Source organism: Morone saxatilis, unplaced genomic scaffold (assembly GCF_004916995.1).
Source record: "Morone saxatilis isolate NCDOM2014 unplaced genomic scaffold, NCSU_SB_2.0 Contig20, whole genome shotgun sequence".
Classification (NCBI taxonomy): domain Eukaryota; kingdom Metazoa; phylum Chordata; class Actinopteri; family Moronidae; genus Morone; species Morone saxatilis.
The window spans coordinates 18,343,850-18,365,833 of NW_023339763.1; the positions used below are offsets into that span (position 1 = coordinate 18,343,850).

The window sequence follows — 21,984 nt, forward strand, 5'->3', positions numbered from 1 at the left end:
TCTCTCTCTCTCTCTCCCTGTTTTCATCTCTTTTTTTTAATGGTAAATGTTGTATGGTGCTGATCTATGTTAATGTAACAAACTTGATGTGAATATTGCTGTATAATGTATTGTCGAGTCAGTTGACTCACTGTATGACTCCTGTACAGTGATGCTACTGTTGCATACAACTTTGCATTTTAGTTAAATGCAGTAGTGGATGTATTAGTTCAGCATTTAGCATTATCCCATAATTATCATTTGTAACCACAATAGCCAAAGTTCAGCTAAAGTTACATAGTCTCGTCATGTTGAGACCAAAATGCTGTATTGATTGCTTTCGCCTGTACCGTAATATACACATTCTTGTGTTTGCACCATTTTTCGCAATGACTCAGGTCCTGTTGGAAACAGCAGGAGTAGGTGGAGACAGAAACCCACTCATCCGGCCCCATGCTGCATCTGTCCCTTGCTATTACAAGTCACATGTGTCCTTTTAATGGATAACCTTGCAGTCAGAGTCACATCATCTCACACTGCTGAGACAGATTCAGATCTATGGCCAGTGGACTTCTGCCATATAACCAAAACATATGGCAGAATTACCCAGCAATACCCTGCATTTGTAAACTGTTCTCCCCCAAAATTCTTTCTCTTCCTTCTTTCCTTCTCCTCCCATTTTGTTCTCTTCTTCTGTGGCTGTAAAAGCAGTGGATTGGAGCTGACAGTGTGTGTCTCTGCTTTTAATTTTTTACATCACCTCACTACACACTTTTATGTAACCATCTTCTTCTAGATGTATTTTTATCTCTAGCCTCCTCAGTGTGTTTCATTCTCCACATTAATTCTCTCCAGCATCATTGTTTTACTATCTGATATTCACACACACAATCCACCTTTATCAGACAAGTATTTGTTGCAGTTAGAAGTATGGTTATGGCTGGGTATGTAGTATTGTAGTGGGATCTTCTGCCTACATGTTCACATGTTGTTATAATGTTTGCTCATGGTTCTATTTAGTTAGAGCAAAATGAGCTTATAGTAACCCAGGCTGATTGTAAGGAAACATTGTACTCTGCTGCCACCTGTTGTTTAAAGAGTAACACCACAACTTATCCAAAAAGACAGTTCATGCGGTCTGAGCTGACCAATAGAAACACACCCGGTCAAAACATTTTTTTTTTTTTTCTTCTCATCAAATTCAGCCAGTAACAGATTTTTCCAAACATTATTTGTTTTGTTTTGAGGGCACTCCTCTGTACAGTATGAACGCTATGAGCACTTAAATATGAGCTATTTAAATATTGAATTTAATTTAACGTCTCCTTAATTTAACACATACTTTGATGTTCATTTTTTTAATACAAGGCAAAGACAAAAGAAAACATGTACATTCAGTTTTCTTATGTACAATTTCTCTTTTTATTATCTCTCTGAAATTAAAAAACAATCTAAATTTTTAACAGTAAAATGTTTGAATTAATATTTGTTACAGTATACATTTTAAATAACCAATTTTCCTATTCCTAAATTAAGGATTATGGGAGCTGGTAAATATTAGAACGCCAACTCATTATTTTTCTTGTTTTGTTTACCTAGGCCAAATTCAACTGCTTGTGTAGTCCGATCTGTCAAAAGACCAGAAACTATTACATTTAGAATAATTCTTTGTGTTTTGAAGAAACTTAATCAAATACTATATCCACATTTTCATTTCATTTTTTATAACTGACTTATATGCATAAGTGACTGTACAGTACATCCATAATTCATACAGAGACACTGCATCATGTGGCCCTTTCTCCCTTCATCATTTGTCACCTCTTAAAGGACAGCTATTTCTAATGTGGAGTGTGCAGGTGACAGAGGAATGTTAAAAGAGCCCTAGAGACCAAGTAATTCAATGATAGGAGCTCTTGCATAATCAGACTAGAGCACCACTTAGCAGGTCTGAAAATGCCATCTCATGCCAAAAGAGATTGCAATTTCTCCAGATTGATGAGCCTTGAAAAAAAAAGTGCTATTGTGTTTTATCACATTTTAAAAATGGTTTCAATCAGATAAGGTTTAATGTAACTGAAGACACAGTCTCAGGTGTCGTGATCTTACATGAAATGATGTGTGAGTTAAATGGCTTTTCATGAACGATCGGTATGTATTCTGCAAAATCACAAAAAATACATTTTTGTATTTAAAATGTGAAAGATCAATAAAAATAAGAATCAAAACCAAATAATGGAATATTGATATCCAAAGCATAAAATTAGTAATACTTGATTAATCTTAATTATTTTTAGTGATCTTTCACATTTTAAATCCGACAGTATGAGACAGTTTTCAGTGATGTTGGCTGTTGGTGGTGGGGAGCTCAACCTGTGCAGACTGTGAACTGGTTGAAAGATAATGAAAAGATTATGAAGTCAGACTGCAGTGCAGTGTCCTTGGTGCTTGTCACTGTTCAGGGTGATACGTTGCAGAAAGGCAGTTCCAGATGGCAAACATCTGTCATGGGGATTACAACAGTTTACTTAAAGTAATCTGAATACTTAATTCTCCATCTGCAATTGTTTGTATGCTGTGTTGGTGTGTCAGTGGCCTTATTTCTATTTGTATTGGGAGAAGTGGACGAGAAAGGTTGTTTGAACATCTGTGATATCAATTTTTTTTTATGCTTCCTGGTCTGAGATAATGTGACTGTTCTGATTTTCCCAGGAAGTAAAAGTAATAAATATTGATAGAAAGATGCAGGGAAATCACTACATGAAATGCATGAGTATCTGTAAAGGTGAAATGGTAACTTCCTTATTTTAGTGTGACAATATTTGAATGGAGGGAATTGGGTTGGAAAAAAGGAAAACAAACAGGAAAACTGTAGCAAAAGGTAGCACACCTACCATGAGAGAGGTGTATATTTATCCAAATTATGCATGACTGTATGTTTAATTAATCAGTGCGTGTTAAGTTTTTATCTGAGCAATCACAGGACTGCAATCAGCAAACCACACACACACAATTTGAATAATAATTTGAACAGCAGTGTGCTGCATACTCAGTTCTGTGCAGTTTCCTGCTAGTCAAACAGCGTAGACAAACACAGCACAGATAAGGCAAGTTTTCAAGGCTTACATAACTATTAGGAAATAAATATTAAATTCCTGAAGACTCTGTAGTGTGTTTTTTCCTGTATTTTTTCCAGTTAAGGCCACCGTACTCCTTTCACATGGCTTTTGCTCTTTTTACAGTTGTAACAGAGAAACACAACTTTCAAGAAACAAGAAAGCTGAAACAGCGTTGAAAAAATGGCAACCCATGAATTTTTTAAATCAAGAGAGGTTTTCTGAAGCCCACACACACACACACTCACCTACACACACATACACAAATACACACACACAAAGAAAGACTGAGGCAGAAAGAGCATTTACATTTCTGGTCAGCAGCCAGTGGAATATTTAAAAAGACATTCACGTTTTCTGTGCTTCTCTTCATGCCAGTGCAGCAGAGAATCTCTGTCAGATAACATATCAAATCCTAAAACAGACTATACTAATATCCTAAGATATATTTGTACTCATTAGTTGCTTTTTACCACAGTGAATGATATTGTTTAGGTAGAGAAAGCACTTAAAATATAATAAACATTTACTTCTGCTTGCCACAAAGCTGTTTGAGTTTTAATGCCTGGGGCTTGTAGGGAAATAAACATTACTCACTCCCGCTGCTCTCCTTTTCCCATGCACACAGTCTCATTTTCTTAAATCGAAGCTGCTCCATGAACATTAATTGACACCATTAAACACTCTAATGTTCTTGTTTGTTCCACAGTAAAAAATTACTTGTTCGCTGTTGCCCTCCACATTAGAATATAAGAAAGAGAGAGGAAAAGGTCTAACCATGTTACAGTGGTGAATTAACACGCAAACACATGCACACAAGTGGGCAGCCTTAACAGCTAGCATATATCTACAGGCTTATTATGGTGCAAACCATGCGTCAGGGAGCACAGCACTAATTTGAAGTGGTTTTGAACTGTAGTCATCATTAACCATTGGGTTGAATGGTGTGTATGCGTGTGTGTTACTGTGTGTGCATGTGTGTATGTATAGGGCAACAAAAAGAGAGAAATAGGTAATGAATATCTGTCAGCTTTAAAGGCATGACCTTTACCTGCTACCATTCACATGTCAGTGGTGTTATTACTGAGTACAGCATTGGTTACAAGCACTCCATAATAACATGAGGGCATGAGGAGGCAGGGCAGCTTGAAAGAGGGGGAAAGGCTGACAGATGAGTAGAATCAGGCACAGAACGGAGGGAGTGGCGCAGAAAGGCAGGAGCAGCTTGTGGGTGTGTGTTTTGAGAAGGAGATCAGAAATCCAAGAGAATCAGCTCAAAGGAGAGAGTCGCCCCTCAGTGACAGATCTGAAACCAGCAATAGGAAAAAAGGGGGGGGGCAAAGCCCCTTTACGATACAGGGCTGTGGAGGCAGATAAAGAGAGGACGACAGGCTGACAAGACCGTGAAATAAATAGAGGACTATTACTCTCTGGGTTGTTTGACCAGGCTGGTTTCCACGGTGACAACATGGGAGCAGTGGTGGGCACTTTGACCATGCAAACCAAGCAAAGGAGACCATCCAGAGGTACGTCAACATTAGTCAGAAAAAGATGGAAGGAAGGCAAAAGCGCAACAGAAAGCTGAACTGAGAGAGAAAGAGAGCAGAGAGAAATTACCTCAGAAAGAAAACATTCAGATAAGAATTTGGACTAATTGTAATTTATTTATTTATTATATATTGCTATGTGTTGCACACATGCAAATTTAACATAAGTAGCTAATAACATTTATATGTTTGCCATATTTCTGTGGAGCGACTATAAATTATTGGACAAGGAAGTCAGTCAGAGAAATAGCAAAAATAGACCAGTTAATGCATTTACTAAATGTTACTTACATGTAACCAAATGGCAACAAATGTCACATACATGTAAAGTAAATTAACCAACAGCGTTGATGCTATTTTTTTAAATACAAAATGCTTTTTACATAACATAAGTATTGTTTAAATAAAAAATGTTTTACGTGTGAGGCATAACACATGTACTGCATGTGTGTGATGGAGAGATTACAGTATGCCATGAAGTATGTCCTTGAAGTGCAAAATCACTGCCCCTGATGCTGTGATTGTGTGTGTGTGTGTGTGTGTGTGTGTGAGTGAGTGCGCACGTGCAGGTGTCCATTCAATGTGTGAGTGAGTGAAAGAAAGAGGGGGAGCGAGGGAGGGTTCAGGCGAGAGCATGTGAATTAAAACGCAGCTCACATATCATACCTCTCCCTGGCCTTATGCTTGAGATCCCTGTTGTCATGGAGACTGGGTTGTAGGGGCATAAGAGGAGAGTGTGAACAATTCTCAGCTAGAATGAATGATGAATTTATATTAGCATGAAATAGAGATAAAATACACGAACCAGCAAACGAAGCAATTACTCTCTCACGTTGGATGTAACACCTCATGAGACAAGCGGGATCCTTGGTCTCTGCTTTTATGCAGATGAATCGTTCTTTTGATAAAAGCCTTTGAACAAAATGGAAAAAATTCACTGAGGTCATCCTATTTTTTAAGGTCCATTAAACTTTGTTTAGTGTTGCCAGCTGTGCAGGGGCACGAGATGAGATAAGACAAGAAAGATAAGACTTTATTGATCCCCAGGAGGGAAAATAAGTATCACAGCAGCACAAGAAACAGATCAAAGAGGTGGGTCAGGGAAGGATACAAATACAAATAAGGCATAATTAGAAAGCTTATATACAATATTGTGTTGTAGGCCACAGAGCATACAGTGAATGTAATAAATATGTGCAAAACCAGACAAAAATCTTTTTATAAGACATGCCTAACATTCCTGTCTGGAGAAGTTGTTGTTTGTGTCACTGGCCACAGGTAGAATGGCTTGTAGGCTACAGCCTCTATGGTGGATATGTCTGTGGCACCTGGTTTGTCAGGAAGTTTTAAAAAGGGGCACAGACAAAACTCACGGCATAGACTGAAGATTATAGCAGCTGGTGTTCCATGACATGAATTTGAAAAAAATTAAGAAAACAGAAAGTAATTGCTGTCGTTCTGAAATAACCTACTCTCAATGGAAATAAAGGAATAGTTTGAGAAGATTGATTCCCTTCACCAGCCGCTGGTTAGCTTAGCTTAGTATAGACCAACACCAAAAACAGGGAGAAGCTGCTAACTGAGCTTTTTTTACAGACCAAAATCTGCCTAAAGATCCCCAAATAAAATGTCGCGTCTCCTTTATTTCATCCATATAAAACTTGAAATGTAAAAAATGACATATTTGGGCTGTACGGGCTGTTATGAGCCTGTCTAACTTGAGGGTGGGTGCAGTAACTTCCTCCGTACTCCAGGAAGTTACTGGATTAAACAAACAAGATATAACCTGCTTATTATTGAGCTTTAGAGGGGCTGGTAGGTGGATTTTGTGTACTTGTTGCTGTTTCCAGTCTTTACGCTAAGATAAGCTGGCCGTAGTGTTATATCGACATTAGAGTGATATCGATTTTCTCATCTAACTCTCAGCAAGAAGGCAAATAAGCGTAGGTCCCAAAATGTCAAACTTTGTTAAGGCTTGTGATAGACCTTTGCCAGGCACACCAGAATAGCAAACTGAATCCAACCTGGTGGGATCAGTAAAAGCAACACTTGGACCTGCGGCACTTTTACAACCAGTCGCTCAAACAGTCTGTGTCGCAGTTGTCATTAACAGTATGACAGAGCTATGGTTTGTCTATAAACTCACCACCTGACACACACTTACTGCATCACTTCATCATATAACACTCCCCTCCCTGTACATGCTTATGAAGGTTTCTGTGCAGACCAGCTGTTGTACAATGTACTGCCTTGCATATGAGCATCAACACTGGGAATGTCAGTCTGCAGCATTGCTCTGCCTGAATCTTGTGAGAATAAATCCCTTTTGGGTTTGTCATCTGGTAAAATTATTATCGTCAATAAGTGTTTTATTCCCCCGGTAAAAGCTAGTCGCTACTAGTAAACCTTAAATTCAAACTCAATATGTCCCTTTCTTCATCTTCCGAGATCAATAGCTAAGTGTTTGTTTATGTCCCCCAAACATTGTGCTACAAATACAAATATTGTGTAATTCTATATTCTGCTTTGTGTTGTTCTCTTCCTCACACCATTTTTCTTCACACTCTTCCACCTCCTTCTTTCTCTCTTCCCAATGTCTCACCCCTCCTATAATCAACACCTCTCCCCGTTTCCCTTTCTCACCCTCATTTCATTTCATCTGTTTCTGATCACACTATCACATTTGCAGGAAAGCAAACGTGCCCTGGCAGAAAGAAACACATTTATACAAGCACAGCAAAACAACACCCTTTGTTGTTTTGTTGTCATGTGGTGAGGGGCTTTTACTCGCAGGAAAAATAAATGTACAAATTGTGTTTTACATGTTTTTTATATCAGTTGACCCAGTATACACACCACTGTTCAAATTCATCTTGGCTGTCTATCCCCATGACAACAAGAGGCAGGGAGATCGCAGGATGGAGCTCAGAGGAAGATGGAGGGAAGATTGAGAGAAAGCAACACATAAATAACCACATGCTATATGTTCTGATAGCTGACAGTAAATATTAGAAATATCCCACACTAGTTCAGCATTCAGTAAACAGAGACCTTAAGGAAGTAGTGCTAAAAGGGGGATAATCTGTGAAAAGGGTTAGGAAATATGTCTCAGAATGTGCTAAGCTTACAATAAACTGCTTAAACTAGCTGGCATAGTATCTCTCTGGGTTATTATTCTAATTCCCCCTGCATCTGGAAGATCTCTTTCAAACTCATATTTTTTTCAATTATTTCTAAATCAGCATTAAACTAAGTGGGTACCCTCATTAATAAATACTGTATGCAACCTACATATTTGTAAGCCTTTGATCTCAGTAAACACTATATGAATGTGTACAGCTGCAAGTGGTGTACTGATAGTTGTTTTTGCATGGACTGAAACAGAGATCCAATAAATAACAAACTGGATCCAAATGAGGATGATACAAAGATAAAAGTAGAAGCAATTATTCTTCCTTCTTCAAAGCCACAAATGCAGCTAAGTAGACCTTACTTTCATATTATCATTGCATACAGTCGATGCCTCAGGGAATTGCTAAAAAGTGGATGACCAACATGGTATCTGATATCAAATTCAAATTAGGAATGCCTCTGGCAGATGATGCATGATACAGTTACAGTGTTGAGGATTAATCTTGACGCCGCCTCTGAATGGGCTGCAATGAATGAGTCATCGCCGACATCCAAAAAGCAGGAAGATAATATTCGTTTTAATCTCCTTTTCTTATAGGCTGACTGAGCCGATTGATGCTGACACAGCTATAAAACTAGTTTGTCAAGTTATGGCTTTCATTGGTTAAAATAATTACGACAATGATATAGCATAGTCAAGACCACCTTTGTCGAGTCCAAGACCAGGACTAGCTGAGGACGAGTCAAGACCCAGTCCAACGAGTCCAACACAAGTCCGAGACAATAGAAAAATCGGGTCAGAGACCAGACTCCAGTACTACAGCATTGGCATATAGTACTATCACTTCATAAAAGCAAAGCATATCGCTAGGAACCAGTGGGGATATAAAAATGTGTAAATACGCTGTCCTGCCACCACCAATATAAGGCTGTAGATGTGTCTGAACAGCCTACTAGGTTTTGTTTTTTCCAAGGGTGTGCAGCTGTCAGTGTAACCAATAAAGACTTCCAGAGAGCAATTTATGCATCTGTTTTCTCCCAGATATTTGCTCTTGTTGGAGAACTCATTGGTGTGTGGATTGTGTCCACTGCCGGATGTCGGGATAGTATTTGCCCTGTAGCAGGAGACAGTCGTAGTGACAAACACTTGCCCAGAGCAGAACAGAGCTATTCACATCATTAACCACCATGCATCTCCATAGCACCCGATACTGAGCACCATGTGGCCATTAATAAAAACCCTCAACTCCTAAGGGGAAATCTATTTTTCAAGTTCTTCTTAAAACTGTGCTTTTTATCATTTTTTTTACCTCGATGTGATCCTCTTTGGCCTTATCATTCTGCTGCTTCTTGCTACCTCTGTGAGCGCTCCTTTCTGCTGTTTAATCACATTTTTTATTTGTTTCTGGCTGACATAACATTATCAAGCTTCACTGAGTTGTCTCTTTTCTGCATGTTATAGTTTTCATATTAGACTGGACTGGGAAGAGCAAATGTTAGACAGGGATTGTAGAATTCTTGACATGATTCTGTGTAATAAGTATATTTCTTTCTGTGTCTCTATCTTTATCTTCCCTGTTAGATAAAACAGATGATGAGCTTGAGATGACAACGGTGTGTCACAGGCCAGAGGGTCTTGAGCAACTGGAAGCCCAAACTAACTTCACCAAACAGGAGCTGCAGATCCTCTATCGTGGCTTCAAGAATGTAATATCATCACTTTCTGATTTTATTAGATTACATTGCTACATACAGCATACGTTCTGCATTCTTCAAACATTAAAGATTTAGATCACCCTAATTCCAATTTCCCATTTAACACTAATGGTATCTAGCCATGCAGATCATTCCTATTTGAACAAGACTAAGGCTACATTCTCAGATCTGATTTGTTTTGTTTGGCTGTTCACATTACAGCACATCAGATTCCAGTTGTGGTCCTGAAGTGACCTGCATGACGAAATGTCACGTGAATTCTGATGTGACTGTTCACACAGTGGTCACATTGAAAAGGATCAGACCTGTATCTGATTTGGACCACATAAGAAAGACCCCATTCAGACTGCAGGCAAAAGTGGCCCAAATCTGACCTAACCTCCCTAACTTTAGTGCAACAGCGTGCTGTGTCTGATGTCCTTGTTATTGTTCTTTTGCGCATGTGAACAGCCAAAACAAAAAAATCATGTCTGAGCAAAAAATCTGAATTGAGCATTAAGACTTGCGGTGTGAACGTAGCCAAAGTGGCCCAAATCAAGACTGAAAAGATCCAATTTCATGTGATTTGGCCTGCAGTCTGAAGGCAGCCTACGAGTCTACAGCCATCTAAGATGCTAATTATAGCATGCTAACAGGCTCACAAAGACAATGCTAACATGCTGATGTTTACAGTAGCGGGTTTACCATGGTCACCATCTTTTATGTATGACATGAAATGTATGTATGTATGACAAGAAAATAATTAGGACCCACACTGTAATGATTGTCTTAATGAACAACATAGCCTGATTAATAATGCAACATAACATGTCAGCCAAAAAGTTGCAAAAAGAAAATACAGACTAACAGGCTGGGAGGGAGGACTGGAGAGAAATGTAGATTCCAATGAGGTGTGTTATTTCACCCCCATGGACAGTGCCATGGATTTATCATTAAACAGCAACCTGCTGATATTTAAGAATCACAACTTCTGATAGGCTATTTCAAAACCATGATCAGATAAAGGTTAAAAAAGTGGTGCTGGTTGCCTACACAATATAGCCACACAATCAACTCACACATGACAACACATTATGCTACAAGTCTGCATGCAATGCCATTACTACAATTACCAGCAGACACTGTGGTCAACATAGCATCAAACACTTTTTTTTACAGGCCAGATATTCAGTATCTATGACAGGCCTGTTATCACCAATAATGAATATGAAACAATTTACCAAAGATGTTTTAATCTAGGAGCAGTCAGTTTAAATCCAGTCCAGCAGTTCAGCTGTTTGGCTAGTTGTGTCTGTGAGACAACAGATAAATCCATCTAAATAATAATATAATAATATTATAATAATATATAATATAATAATATATAATATATAATAATATAATAATAATTATAATAAATTATAATAATAATAAAAAAATCAGGAGCTTTTTCCGAAACTATCCTCAATCAAAGACCTTGCTAACAATTGCTGGGAACTATTCATTTTCTGTCATTTTCTAGTAACATAACTCAGACTGCACAGTTCTGCTGAATAGGGGGGTCAAAATCCCATTGATTTCATCAAGTAGAGTAACCTTAATTCATAATTATTATTTTTTTCCCCAACAGGAATGTCCCAGTGGTGTGGTAAATGAGGAGACATTTAAACACATTTACGCACAGTTCTTCCCTCATGGAGGTAAAGTGCAATGTTTTCATCTATTTCTTTGCTCTGTGTAGCATTTTGGAAACAGGAAACCTTACACATTATTTTTTGTGTGTGTGTTACAGATGCAAGCATGTATGCACATTATCTTTTCAATGCATTTGACACTACAAACAATGGCTCCATTAAGTTTAAGGTAAAATCCTCCTTTGCAATTGCATTTTATTTCAAATATGTTTGATTTCTGTACTCCCATCTGAGTTTGTCTTCTGTTCCATTGCTGCCAGGACTTTGTAACGGGGTTGTCCATACTGCTGCGAGGAACACTGAGAGAAAAGCTTGAGTGGACGTTTCACCTTTATGACATTAACAAAGATGGCTACATAAACAGAGAGGTGAGACTCTGCTCTCACAGTGTATAGCTACAGTGTTCTGTTAGCCATCTAAGGTCAGTGTTTCACCACAGTGTCAATCTTTTCTTGTTTCAGGAAATGACTGAGATTGTGAGGGCCATTTATGACATGATGGGAAAGTACACCTACCCTGCACTAAAGGGAGACGTCTCCCAGCAGCATGTGGATGCCTTTTTTCAGGTTCATAATATATAAGATTAATATGAATAAAGCCTTTTTGTTAACAGTGAGAGGTGATTTTAAACCCATTGTGTTTACATAGCGTGAGGAAAAACAATCTGACTCCTAATGCCTCTCATTATACCCGAGGAGCTTCCCGAATGAACCCCTATGGTTTTATTGAGACTTATTGAGGCTTATAAAGTTTATATCATTAGCAGTCATATGTTTACATATAGCAACTTTGCAGTCCTTACTTATTTTTTCACCTTTTTTAAAAAACTGTTATTCTCCATACTGTGTTCCATAGTGATAGTGGATAGAACAGTTTCCTACACATGCATTTCTAAAACAACATAACTATTCAAAATGTGCTTTTATGTCATACTGATTTACATTATATTGCAATGTTTTTTCCACAGAAAATGGACAAAAACAAAGATGGAGTGGTGACTTTAGAGGAGTTTATCATAGCCTGCCAGGAGGTATATGTTGTCCTACATCTGAGTTGTCCAATTCTATATGTAATAATATGAAAATATATATAACAATTTTTACCATATGTGACTGAAGTGGGAAGAATATGTAAGCATGAATTTATCTAAAGTACAGTTACTTAAATATGTTCCTCTACATTGTTTTATATGTATGTAAAAATACATTCAAAGTTTGAGCATGAAAGTTCATTCTTGACCTTTGGGGAACAATATGAATAATTAAATCTAAACTTAAAGAAAGGCACTTATGAGTCTTTTTGAGCTGTTAACCACAATGAAAACCATGAGAAGCAGTTTAAGGTTCCAAAAGCTAGTAAGTGTATGTAGATATACATAGATTATGTTTGACCTGCTCAAACAGTACACATAAATACACAAATTATATTTAAGTCCAACTGAGGCCTACAGATGCAGAGAAAATAGACTCACAAATAATATAGACTTAAAGTGTCCAAACTTTGACATGTCCTTCTGAAACAGCTGGAACTGATGTTTTGTTTGAAGTTAAATAGAGAAATTATGTTGTATCTGGAAGCTGTGGTCTTCATGCAGCATATACAGCAGGGTTTTCTATACTATATGCAGGGGTACATTGCCAGCTTATTGCATCCTTCTGCCCTGATTGACTGTCTTCTCTCTCCGCAGGATGAAACCATGATGAGATCCATGCAGCTGTTCGAAAACGTGATGTAGGACCAGAGGAGATGATGGAGACAAAGACATAGGAAATAAGAGGGCTTGGTGTGAGTGCGTGTGTGTGGATGCATATGTGCAATACGTCTGGTCTCTCCTTCTCTTCCCATCTCATCAAACTGTGGTCTGGATACAGCCAGAATGCCCCACAATGACTTGAATGAAGGGATTGGACTGGAATGCTTTTAGCTTTCCTGCTGAGTTTTTTTCCACACAATACAAAGTCACTAATGTGACAGACTTGGACGTATAAAGACATTGCTCTCAGTCCTGTTAAAGATAAAGATGCTCCAACATTACAAGGCTGCTCCCAACCAGCAAAAAGCTATTGCTCAACCAGCTGAACTTTATTTTTTGCCAAAATAAATGCATGCTTTTGCAAGAGGTTCTGATTCATCTCCAAACATTTGTCATAGCTGTTATGGGAATTTGGCCATAAGGACTTCTATATTTAGCTCATGCATCTAGTGTCTGACAGATGTGACATTTTTTTAAATGCCATGTGTTGGTATCACTGTTGCAGTGACCCCTGTACTCCTGTGTCGACCTGGCTGTCGCTTGCCTGCTGAGTCTGTCTGATGCTTATATTGTCTGTCTAAAGCTTCCAGTAGAAAGCCAAACATTTTGGAAGCAGTACGTTTCCTGGGTCTTATATGGTGTGTGTGTGTGTCTTTCTGTCTATGTTGGAACTTAGTGAAAAAGGATGAAGACATCAATTAATTCCTTTATATTTTCACCTGCTGCTTAGCTTCTTGTGGTCAAATCGGTGTGTTGTCAAAAATGTACGAAAAAAAAAGTATTGTGAAAAATGTGCATTCATTTTGGATTTCATGATGAAGTGCCCACAAAACTTATTTGTTGACTAATTCGCCTGTAAGAGGCTTGTGATCATCAAACTAATATCTTTATTTGCACAGGTGACAGGTGATCAAGGTCGGAGATGAAGACAGTGTTAACAGTAAAATATTTGTATTGTACAGCGTTATTGATCATGCTCATTGGTATGTAATATACAAGAAATATGGTAGGAAGATGGGTCCGTCTGATGAAATCCTGGTATGAGAAAGTCTCAGATAATCTTGCAGGGAAATACCATTGAATGTCAGCTTTGGAATGTGATAATTTGATGACACTGAGGGCAGCTCCATCTGTATTAGTTAACATTTGGCACTGCCTCCTCCATCCAAATCAGGCCTGTGACGTCACACTGGTGTACATTACAGGTACAGACAGAACAGGATGACTCCTGCAGATGGTTGTCTGTGAGTCAGGGTGTCTGGGGAGTCATCGCTATAATAGAAAACTCACTAGGACATAGTAGTTTATGCACTAAAATATTTATCACTGTTCTTTTTGCTGTCAGTGGAGCAGCTCTTTGCTGTATGGTACATCAGTGTGACAATACAGCCTCTGGTCTCTGATATCTTGGTTTGGAACAGAGTTGTTAAATCTCACAGACAGAATATTAATTTTAAGCCATAAAAATAAATATGTAAATTCTTAAATTGAGTGGTGTCTTACTTTACAGTTGTTCTCTCTTGTATGCAAATGTGTGCATATGTGTGTGTCTATGACTGTGTGCATTTATTCTGTGTATGCACAAAAGATATATAATTTAACCATAAATCAAGGAAGTAACCTAAATCAATGAGTAGACAGAACACAACAAATAGAGATGCATCCATAAAGAGCCACTGAATGGTTTGATGTGTAAAATTATGTGAATCCCATGCTGTGACTTTCACAATCCCCAGAATTCAAGCCATTTGGCTCATAGTGGCCCAATACCTTACTAACGTTTATTCCTTATATTGCTCACCCATATGTCAGCTAATCAAACAGAAAACAGTGTAATCATGCAGAGCACAATAACACCCATGTGAATTTACCCTACAGAGGTCCAAGTTGTATAAACCAATTACAACTGGAAAAACATTCTATCATGTGGAACATTTTTCCAATTGTAATTATTTTAACACAGTCATCTTTAGAAATACAACACCTTCTGGTCCCACTGACAAAATATGTAAAAATATGTTTGTCTGAGAATAAATTACAAGTTTTACAATAAGTATTTCTAACTGTCTGTTATTTGCTACATACTGTGTGTTTTTATTATTCTAAAAAAGCTATGTTTTGTATTTACTTTTCTGGAATAGACATTAAATTTTTATTTATCATGTTACTTTCCATTACATTCATAAAACCATGCCCAGAATGTGTGGACTTACAAAACACCTCAGATTCACATGAGCCACATCCAGAGAATATATGTAGGCCTACTTATACTGTACTTTAAAAAAAAAAAAAATAGCACAGAGGTCTAAAAAATAAAGACAAACAATTATCCACAACAAAATATATCACTGACGAAAAATCTTTGCTAAAGTGATATAGGAGAACACTTAAATAGTCAGCAAACATAAACACATCAGAATTAAACAACCATTCCGATTTTGGATTATATTGCACACCAGAATATTTCAGGGCTTTGTTGAACATCTCATGGAAAACTGCCATTCTTAAAACACCAGCAAGCAACAGCTACAACTGTGTAGTGTGCGCTACCCTTTGTGGTACAGTCGGGGGCGCTGTTTCCTGTCTACGTGTCTTGTTCTCTTCAGCATGGCACCGAGAAGAAGAAGCGAGGCGAGGAGGCGGAGTCCCGCGTTAGTTAGCGCTTCCTAGGAGGAGTTGGTTATTCTTCTACCGCAGACAGGCAGCAGGTTGTCAGCGTTTTAATCTCAACAAAATGAACGGCTTAGACGAAGAACCAATGGCACCACAGACCTTCCTTTACGGTGAGATAACTTCTGCATGTCGTATGTCACTTGTAGATGTAGAACAGCACGCGTCCTCGTGTTGGGCTGCTGAAAATGAGACAAGAAAACGACTAAATGTAGCTGTTTGGCAGCATTTGCTCTTCTATAATGGAAGGTAACGTTGCTATCGCCATGTTGAATCGTTTAAAGTGTAATATGTGGCGTTATTAATTAATTAAATTAATTTTAAAACAGTAGCAGGAGGTTGAAGGAGTCCTGGGGAAGAGTGCGTCTTCAGACCACACACGTGTTTCACTCTCAACATGGCGGCGCCCGTGTTTTGTGAACAATGTTAATATTGAAGCGTTTTCTTTACGCGACACGTTGACGCTGTTTTACATTGTAATGGCCGTTCTGTGTGCTGTACCCGCAGACTTTATGATAAAGTTAGACCTGGCTGTTTTCAGGTCGCTGGTAAAAGCGATCACAACGTGGGTCGAAACACACGCGGACCCCGCTGACGTCCTCTTCACACTCTTCCTCACCTCGTTTGACTCCAACACAGCGAACACCTCGGAGTGCTCCCCTGACTTTAGAGCCACATAATGCCACTGTCACTGAATAAACTCATATTATAATCAAGTCGCACTATATCGGCATACATTTCCCATCACCCAGTCGACACTAACGATAGATGTGATGGTTGGAAATAATGAGTAACCAAGCCGAGAGGATTCTGACTGTAGGGAAATGACAAACTCATTTTTACACACTTTGAAATGTGAAAAGCATTCAGTCCCAGTGAGTATAAATGATGTATGAACGTGAGAATTGTTTTCCAGACAAGGGACGAGCAATCTGTAGTAGCGTGAAACCACCGTGTACACCAAAGTACTTAGTTTTACCAAAATGTATTGAAAAGCTATCTTAACTTTAGAAGTACAGTGAAATGGTATTTATCTGCCGTTGCCCTCTGTGTTGTACAATAATAGTGTAGTTGAATGTGCACTATATAGGTTTCAGTGAACTTATAGTATAGTTGGCTCCTAATTGAGGTGACTCCAGGCCATGTGGAAACAGGCCATGTGGAAATATTCATCAGTAGTCTGTATGGCGCCCTCTTGTGTGCTCTCGAAGTACAGCACTTTACACCCAAATGATTTCCTGTCTGTCACGGATTCAGATGTTAACTATTTATATGCTTCAGCTCTAAAATTGTTTAACATAAGTTGTTGGCTAATTTTAAATATTTTCATCAGGGTGCGTGCTGGAAGCCGGAAAGGAGGTGGTTTTCAACCCTGAGGACGATGAGTTTGAGCATCAGCTAGATCTAAGGATGGTAAGTGCCCTGTGATCTCAGGTGTTCACAGGGGAAACATAACACATCTTATTTGTTACGACTTTAGACGTTCCATTTTCCTCTGCGGACCACCATTTTTGCTGTTTATTTCCCACCGCTTTAAGGATAGTATCAAGGGAAGTCGTGGTCCTCCACTCAACATTTGGAGTGTAAGATTCTTCCTTCCGCGTGTATGCGGCACAGAAACAGAATGTGAAGCAGACACAATCCTAAGTGGCGAAAGAAAACTTTAATTTGTAATTGAAGCGGGCCTGTAGCTGCGTGATGTAGTTAGTTATGAAACGAGATGCTATTTTCTAAGGTGGCTAAAAAAAAGTACCACCATCTCATGCTTGGTGTTTAAGTTACACACATTTTCTTTGGCAAAATAATTACTGTATATGCAACTAAAATACATACATGAGCGTGAAACACAAAAGCCCCCCCCCCCCAAAAAAACAAAACAGTTTGATGTTTAACTTTGTTCCCCACTGTAGTTTCAGGGTGCAAACGTGCACACACTTCACACTGAATAGGATGTACATAATGCCTGTCACTTTGCTTCTTACCAATGTTCCTCCCTCTCATTTTGTTGAATCAGTCAGTTTCTAAATCAAATTTCAGTGAGCAAATTGTGGCACAGTTTTGGAAGATGGCCGACAAAAGCCCCCAGATCAGAGGCAGTCTGGCGTTCGTTCTGAGCGTGCTCACTATGTGTGAACTGTTTGAAGATACAATGCCTCCCAGGCCCCCAGACGATATCAAGCAGGCTGAATATGTAGTCAGGTTGGGGGAGTGGTGCAATGAGCTACAGGCTGTCATCCACAGTAGCTCTCTGAGCCCGCTCTTAACATGCATCTGTTTGTATGGAAGAGGCACAATGATAGTCTCATATGATATGGGACTGTGCTTATTCCTCTTTTCTTGTGTAAAAGAAATGATGATCAGTGTTAGTAGTAACCTATACGCCGTAAATGGTGTCCAAAAAAAGGAAGCATCTTTACTGTTATATTCTGGAGGGATTGTTTCACTTACCTTTTGAAGTGCTCAGTTACACGGAATAGGACACCAGCCTAACACCTCCAGTTTCTGACGCATGAAGAAAGTGATGCATAATATATGCCACCATGGTTAGCAGATGATATCCCATATATTCACAGCTCTTACACAGATGGCGTTCTTGACAGTTTATCAGCAGATGGATTCAAGCGTAGCGTGATTTGAACACACCAGAGTTTGTTTGAACAGAGCGCCAGAGCTAAAGCGTAACATAGAATTACAGTCCACTGTTTCCTTGCCTTCTCCAGGCCTGTGTGGACCCCAGCACGAAAGATGAACTTCACATGGTGGAGGTGGAAGGACAAGACATAGAGGGACAGAAAATCAAGGCAGCACTGGTCTCACTGAAACCCTCTACCCTGCCAAGTGTAAGTAAACTACTTCTTGCCTTTGCTTATGTACACTTCTCAGTGTCCCTTCAGCCACCCACACGAGTGGAAGGCATTACTGGTTGAATAATGCTGCTTGTCAACAGCATTGTCTCAGAAAATGGATACTTTTTATTATTTTAAATGCTGCTAGTTACCAACCATCTTAAGGTTATTGAACTCCAAACCCTAGGAGCACCCAGTTACTGCAGACTGCACCTTTCAGCACTGTTCAACGTGGATGCTAATGCAAGTGTTTGTTGCAGGTGTGTCTCGGCGGTTTCACAATCACACCCCCAGCTGTTTTCCGTCTGAAGGCAGGTTCCGGTCCAATCCATATCAGTGGACAGCACCTCGTCAGTGAGTATTTGACCAGATTGAACGGATGTTTTAACTAGTCTGGGGGGAAAGTGTTAAGTGATTGTGTGGATGGCTCGGGGTTATGCATTGAAGTTTAAATAGTGGTTTAAACCTAGTCTAACACTTCTAACTTGTTTTTAAAGTGATGGAGGCCGATCAGTCTTTCGATGAAGATGATGACGACGATGACGAAGAGGAGGAGGAAGATGTCAGAACATCAAAGAAAAGGCCCGCTTCCTCCCCTGCCATCAAGTCTCAGGTTTGTTTTTGCATCCTCTACTGTCTTTGTTTCTAATTTGTCAAAAATACAGTTGACATAACCTTTTTTGTTTTTTACGTTCTTACAGAAAAAAATGAAAATGAACATGGAGGAGGATGACGATGATGATGATGAAGATGACGAGTGAGTGTCAAGCTTTGCACACATTCACACAGGCATACACTTGAACAGAGTGAGGTTCATAACTTGAACACTCAAACTGCTCTGTTCAATGTGTATCAAACCAATGCACATTTTAAATCAAATAATATATCTAAAATATTACATTTTACGTTATTCAACAATAGTTTAACACTTTGTCAAAGTCAAATTTACATTTATATCTTAACAGCTCACACTCTGGTGCCAGTTTTACACTGTCTTGCCACATTGGACAATCCATTTTTTTAAACATCTCAGAATGTGTTGCGTTGGAACCACATGTTTGGCTCGTCCTTTCTCAAACGTTTCCAGCGATATTCAATGATTTTGAGCACTAGTCAACACTAAATGGTAAGCTGTGTCAAATGGCAGTCCTTTCTTTCCCTCGGACTTCAGTCAGGCACAGCTCCACTGCATGTTAAGTTCACCTGGATGCCAGCGGGCAGGGTAGGCACCTGTATGACAGAGGGTTTTAGGGTTTTCTCTCTTCATTTGCTTGATGTTGATTCTTTACAAGGGGATTTTTGATGTGATGCAAATGCTGTTCTATGTTAGCTTGATTTACAGGTGTGTCTCCAGATGTGCCTTTTCTTTAAATGGAAATGATATGTGGCTCGTGTTTATCTCTGATTTGTATTGCTACCTGAGAAACAGTTAGCAATATTTCAGCACAAACAGTTTGGAGCTCAACTGCTTGTAACCAAACACCTGTGGCATCATTACAGACAGCAGGGAAATATTTGACTTTCCAATGTAAGACTTAAAGAAGTAGTGATAATAACAGAGCACCATATGAACTTAGTCTATTCTTAATTGTTTCTTTTGTTTTTAGTAAAATGGCAAAACCGCTCACATTACGTGTAAAGAGCCTCTTGGCATAATGTGTGCTAGTTAAAGATAACTGAAGGATGATGATGGAACCTTAAACATGTACAATTGGATATTTAAATCCGTTCTAAACCACTTCTAAATGTAGTTGGGAGAATTGTAAAGACATTTCCTTGTCATTTGGATTTTGATGGATCACTTTCTATCTGATTGTTTTTTAATTTTTAACCATGATTGTCTTTGTTTTTTTAGGGATGACGATGAGGAGGATGATGATGAGGAAGAGGAGAGCGAGGAAGAAGAGTCTCCTGTTAAGGCAAGCACCTATTTCATACAGTTTTGGCAGTCCTTGCAACTTGCACCGTTTCTCACCAATAGCTCTTTATTTGTTACAGGTCAAGGCGACACCCTCCAAACAAGCTCCTGCTCAGAATGGCAAGAGTTCTAAAGTCAGCACTCCAGCCAAAAAACAGGTAACCACTGGTTTACATACACTGGACTTTGTCAGTCTGATAATAAATATTTTCAGGAATTATAAAGATTCATTGTTCACATTAATTTCTCCAGTTCATAAGAAATTTGTCTCATTTTCTCTAATATCTCAACCTATGTTCTTTATAGGAGAAGACCCCTAAAGGTAAGGGTGACAAGTCCCCTAAAGCCCCAGCAACTCCCAAAGTAAATTTATCACCTCCTGAGATTAAAGCCAAGATGATGGAGGCAGTGAAGAAGGTTGGTGTCCTTTTTGATTTATTGTGATCCTTTCCCCCAGTTGAAAATATAATACATGGCTTGACTAACTTGCTCATTTGTTGCTATTCTTTCTCTTTTACAGGGAGTATCATTACCTAAACTCCAGCCCAAGTTTGAGAACTTTCTGAAGCATGGTTATAAAGTCTCAGATGCCAAGGTACAGTACAAGTTCACAGTGCCTGCCAATAATTAAACACCTGTAGTCCTAAATTGCCTCAGAAAATGAATCACAAAACTACTTTGTAAATGAATTGCCTATAAAAAGTTTTGTACATATAGGGAATATAATAGTGAAGACAAATTTGGTATTGCTGATGCTTCTTATTCCTGAGCTGACATCTGTCTGGATTTACTTTGACGTTTTCAGACTCCAATCTAGTTGAAACTCAGGTCATGGCTAACTTTTACTGACTTCTCCTTTTTAAAAGCTGTAATGTGTCCTAAATTCTACTAGTTTACTGTACAAGCTAAGACAAATAACCTGTGGTCTCATATGAATAATGAATCTTAGAATTGAGTTTAAAAGGTTAAAAGTATTAGAGCATGTTTTAATTTACATTTTTTATTTTGAATCTTTGACAGTTCACAGAAAATTAATAAAATAGCATCTTTCAAATTCAGTTATTTATAAAAGGGGAAAAAAGAGAGATGGTCCTAGTTGAAACTGCCCCGTCTGTGTTGCTTATTACCCTTTTTTTTTATATATATATATATCCTGCCACTAGGGGGAACCAAAGTCCCAAACTTTGAAATCTCACACAGTGAAAGTACTGTTAAAGTAAATGCACTGAATTCTCTGTTTATGTGCAGAAGCAGATGAGAATAGAATTGCTTTGGTCTTGATTCTTTCTTATGAGACATTTTAAATGTGGTACTTGGTCCACCATGTTAACAGATGTTTTTTTTGTCTTTGTTTTTCAGGTTATTGCAGATCTGTGGAAGTGGAGACAGACGGTGAAGGATGCTTAATATCGCAGTCTCAGTAGTTTTATTGTCTCTTTTTATGACTTGTTTATACCCATAGCACCTCTCAAACCCTCTGAAGCCAAACTCTGTGCCTCCCACTTCATTCACACCCCATTAATCCTGAGTCTAGTCCAGCTCCACCTGCCCTCTTGTATAAAGAGACTAAAGAGACGATGTGTACATTGACAGTGCACTGGGGTGTTTCATTGTCTTTCCTCTTCCAACACCTT

General features: G+C 38.7%; 2 protein-coding genes across 3 annotated transcripts in view; both read left to right on the forward strand.

Moving 5' to 3' along the window:
* The window catches only part of kcnip1b (Kv channel interacting protein 1 b), a 19,056-nt gene extending 4,572 nt beyond the window's left edge, over positions 1-14,484 (forward strand). The window contains exons 1-8 of one of the 2 annotated variants that reach the window (XM_035666005.1): positions 4,332-4,621; positions 9,357-9,481; positions 11,100-11,169; positions 11,262-11,332; positions 11,424-11,531; positions 11,625-11,729; positions 12,131-12,193; positions 12,851-14,484. In XM_035666005.1, the coding sequence (XP_035521898.1) occupies positions 4,564-4,621; positions 9,357-9,481; positions 11,100-11,169; positions 11,262-11,332; positions 11,424-11,531; positions 11,625-11,729; positions 12,131-12,193; positions 12,851-12,898 (648 nt within the window). In that variant the 5' untranslated portion in view covers positions 4,332-4,563 and the 3' untranslated portion in view covers positions 12,899-14,484. Of the gene's footprint in view, positions 1-4,331; positions 4,622-9,356; positions 9,482-11,099; positions 11,170-11,261; positions 11,333-11,423; positions 11,532-11,624; positions 11,730-12,130; positions 12,194-12,850 lie in introns of those variants that run through there. The other variant, XM_035666004.1, reaches the window with a different exon arrangement.
* A 1,049-nt stretch (positions 14,485-15,533) lies between these two features.
* On the forward strand, positions 15,534-21,912 carry npm1a (nucleophosmin 1a). The gene is given in 11 exon segments (XM_035667266.1): positions 15,534-15,699; positions 16,920-16,999; positions 18,307-18,426; positions 18,693-18,786; positions 18,930-19,045; positions 19,134-19,193; positions 20,304-20,351; positions 20,431-20,508; positions 20,657-20,767; positions 20,871-20,945; positions 21,710-21,912. Coding segments are annotated over 11 exon segments (879 nt in total). The 5' UTR covers positions 15,534-15,650; the 3' UTR covers positions 21,758-21,912.
* Positions 21,913-21,984: the final 72 nt, after the last annotated feature.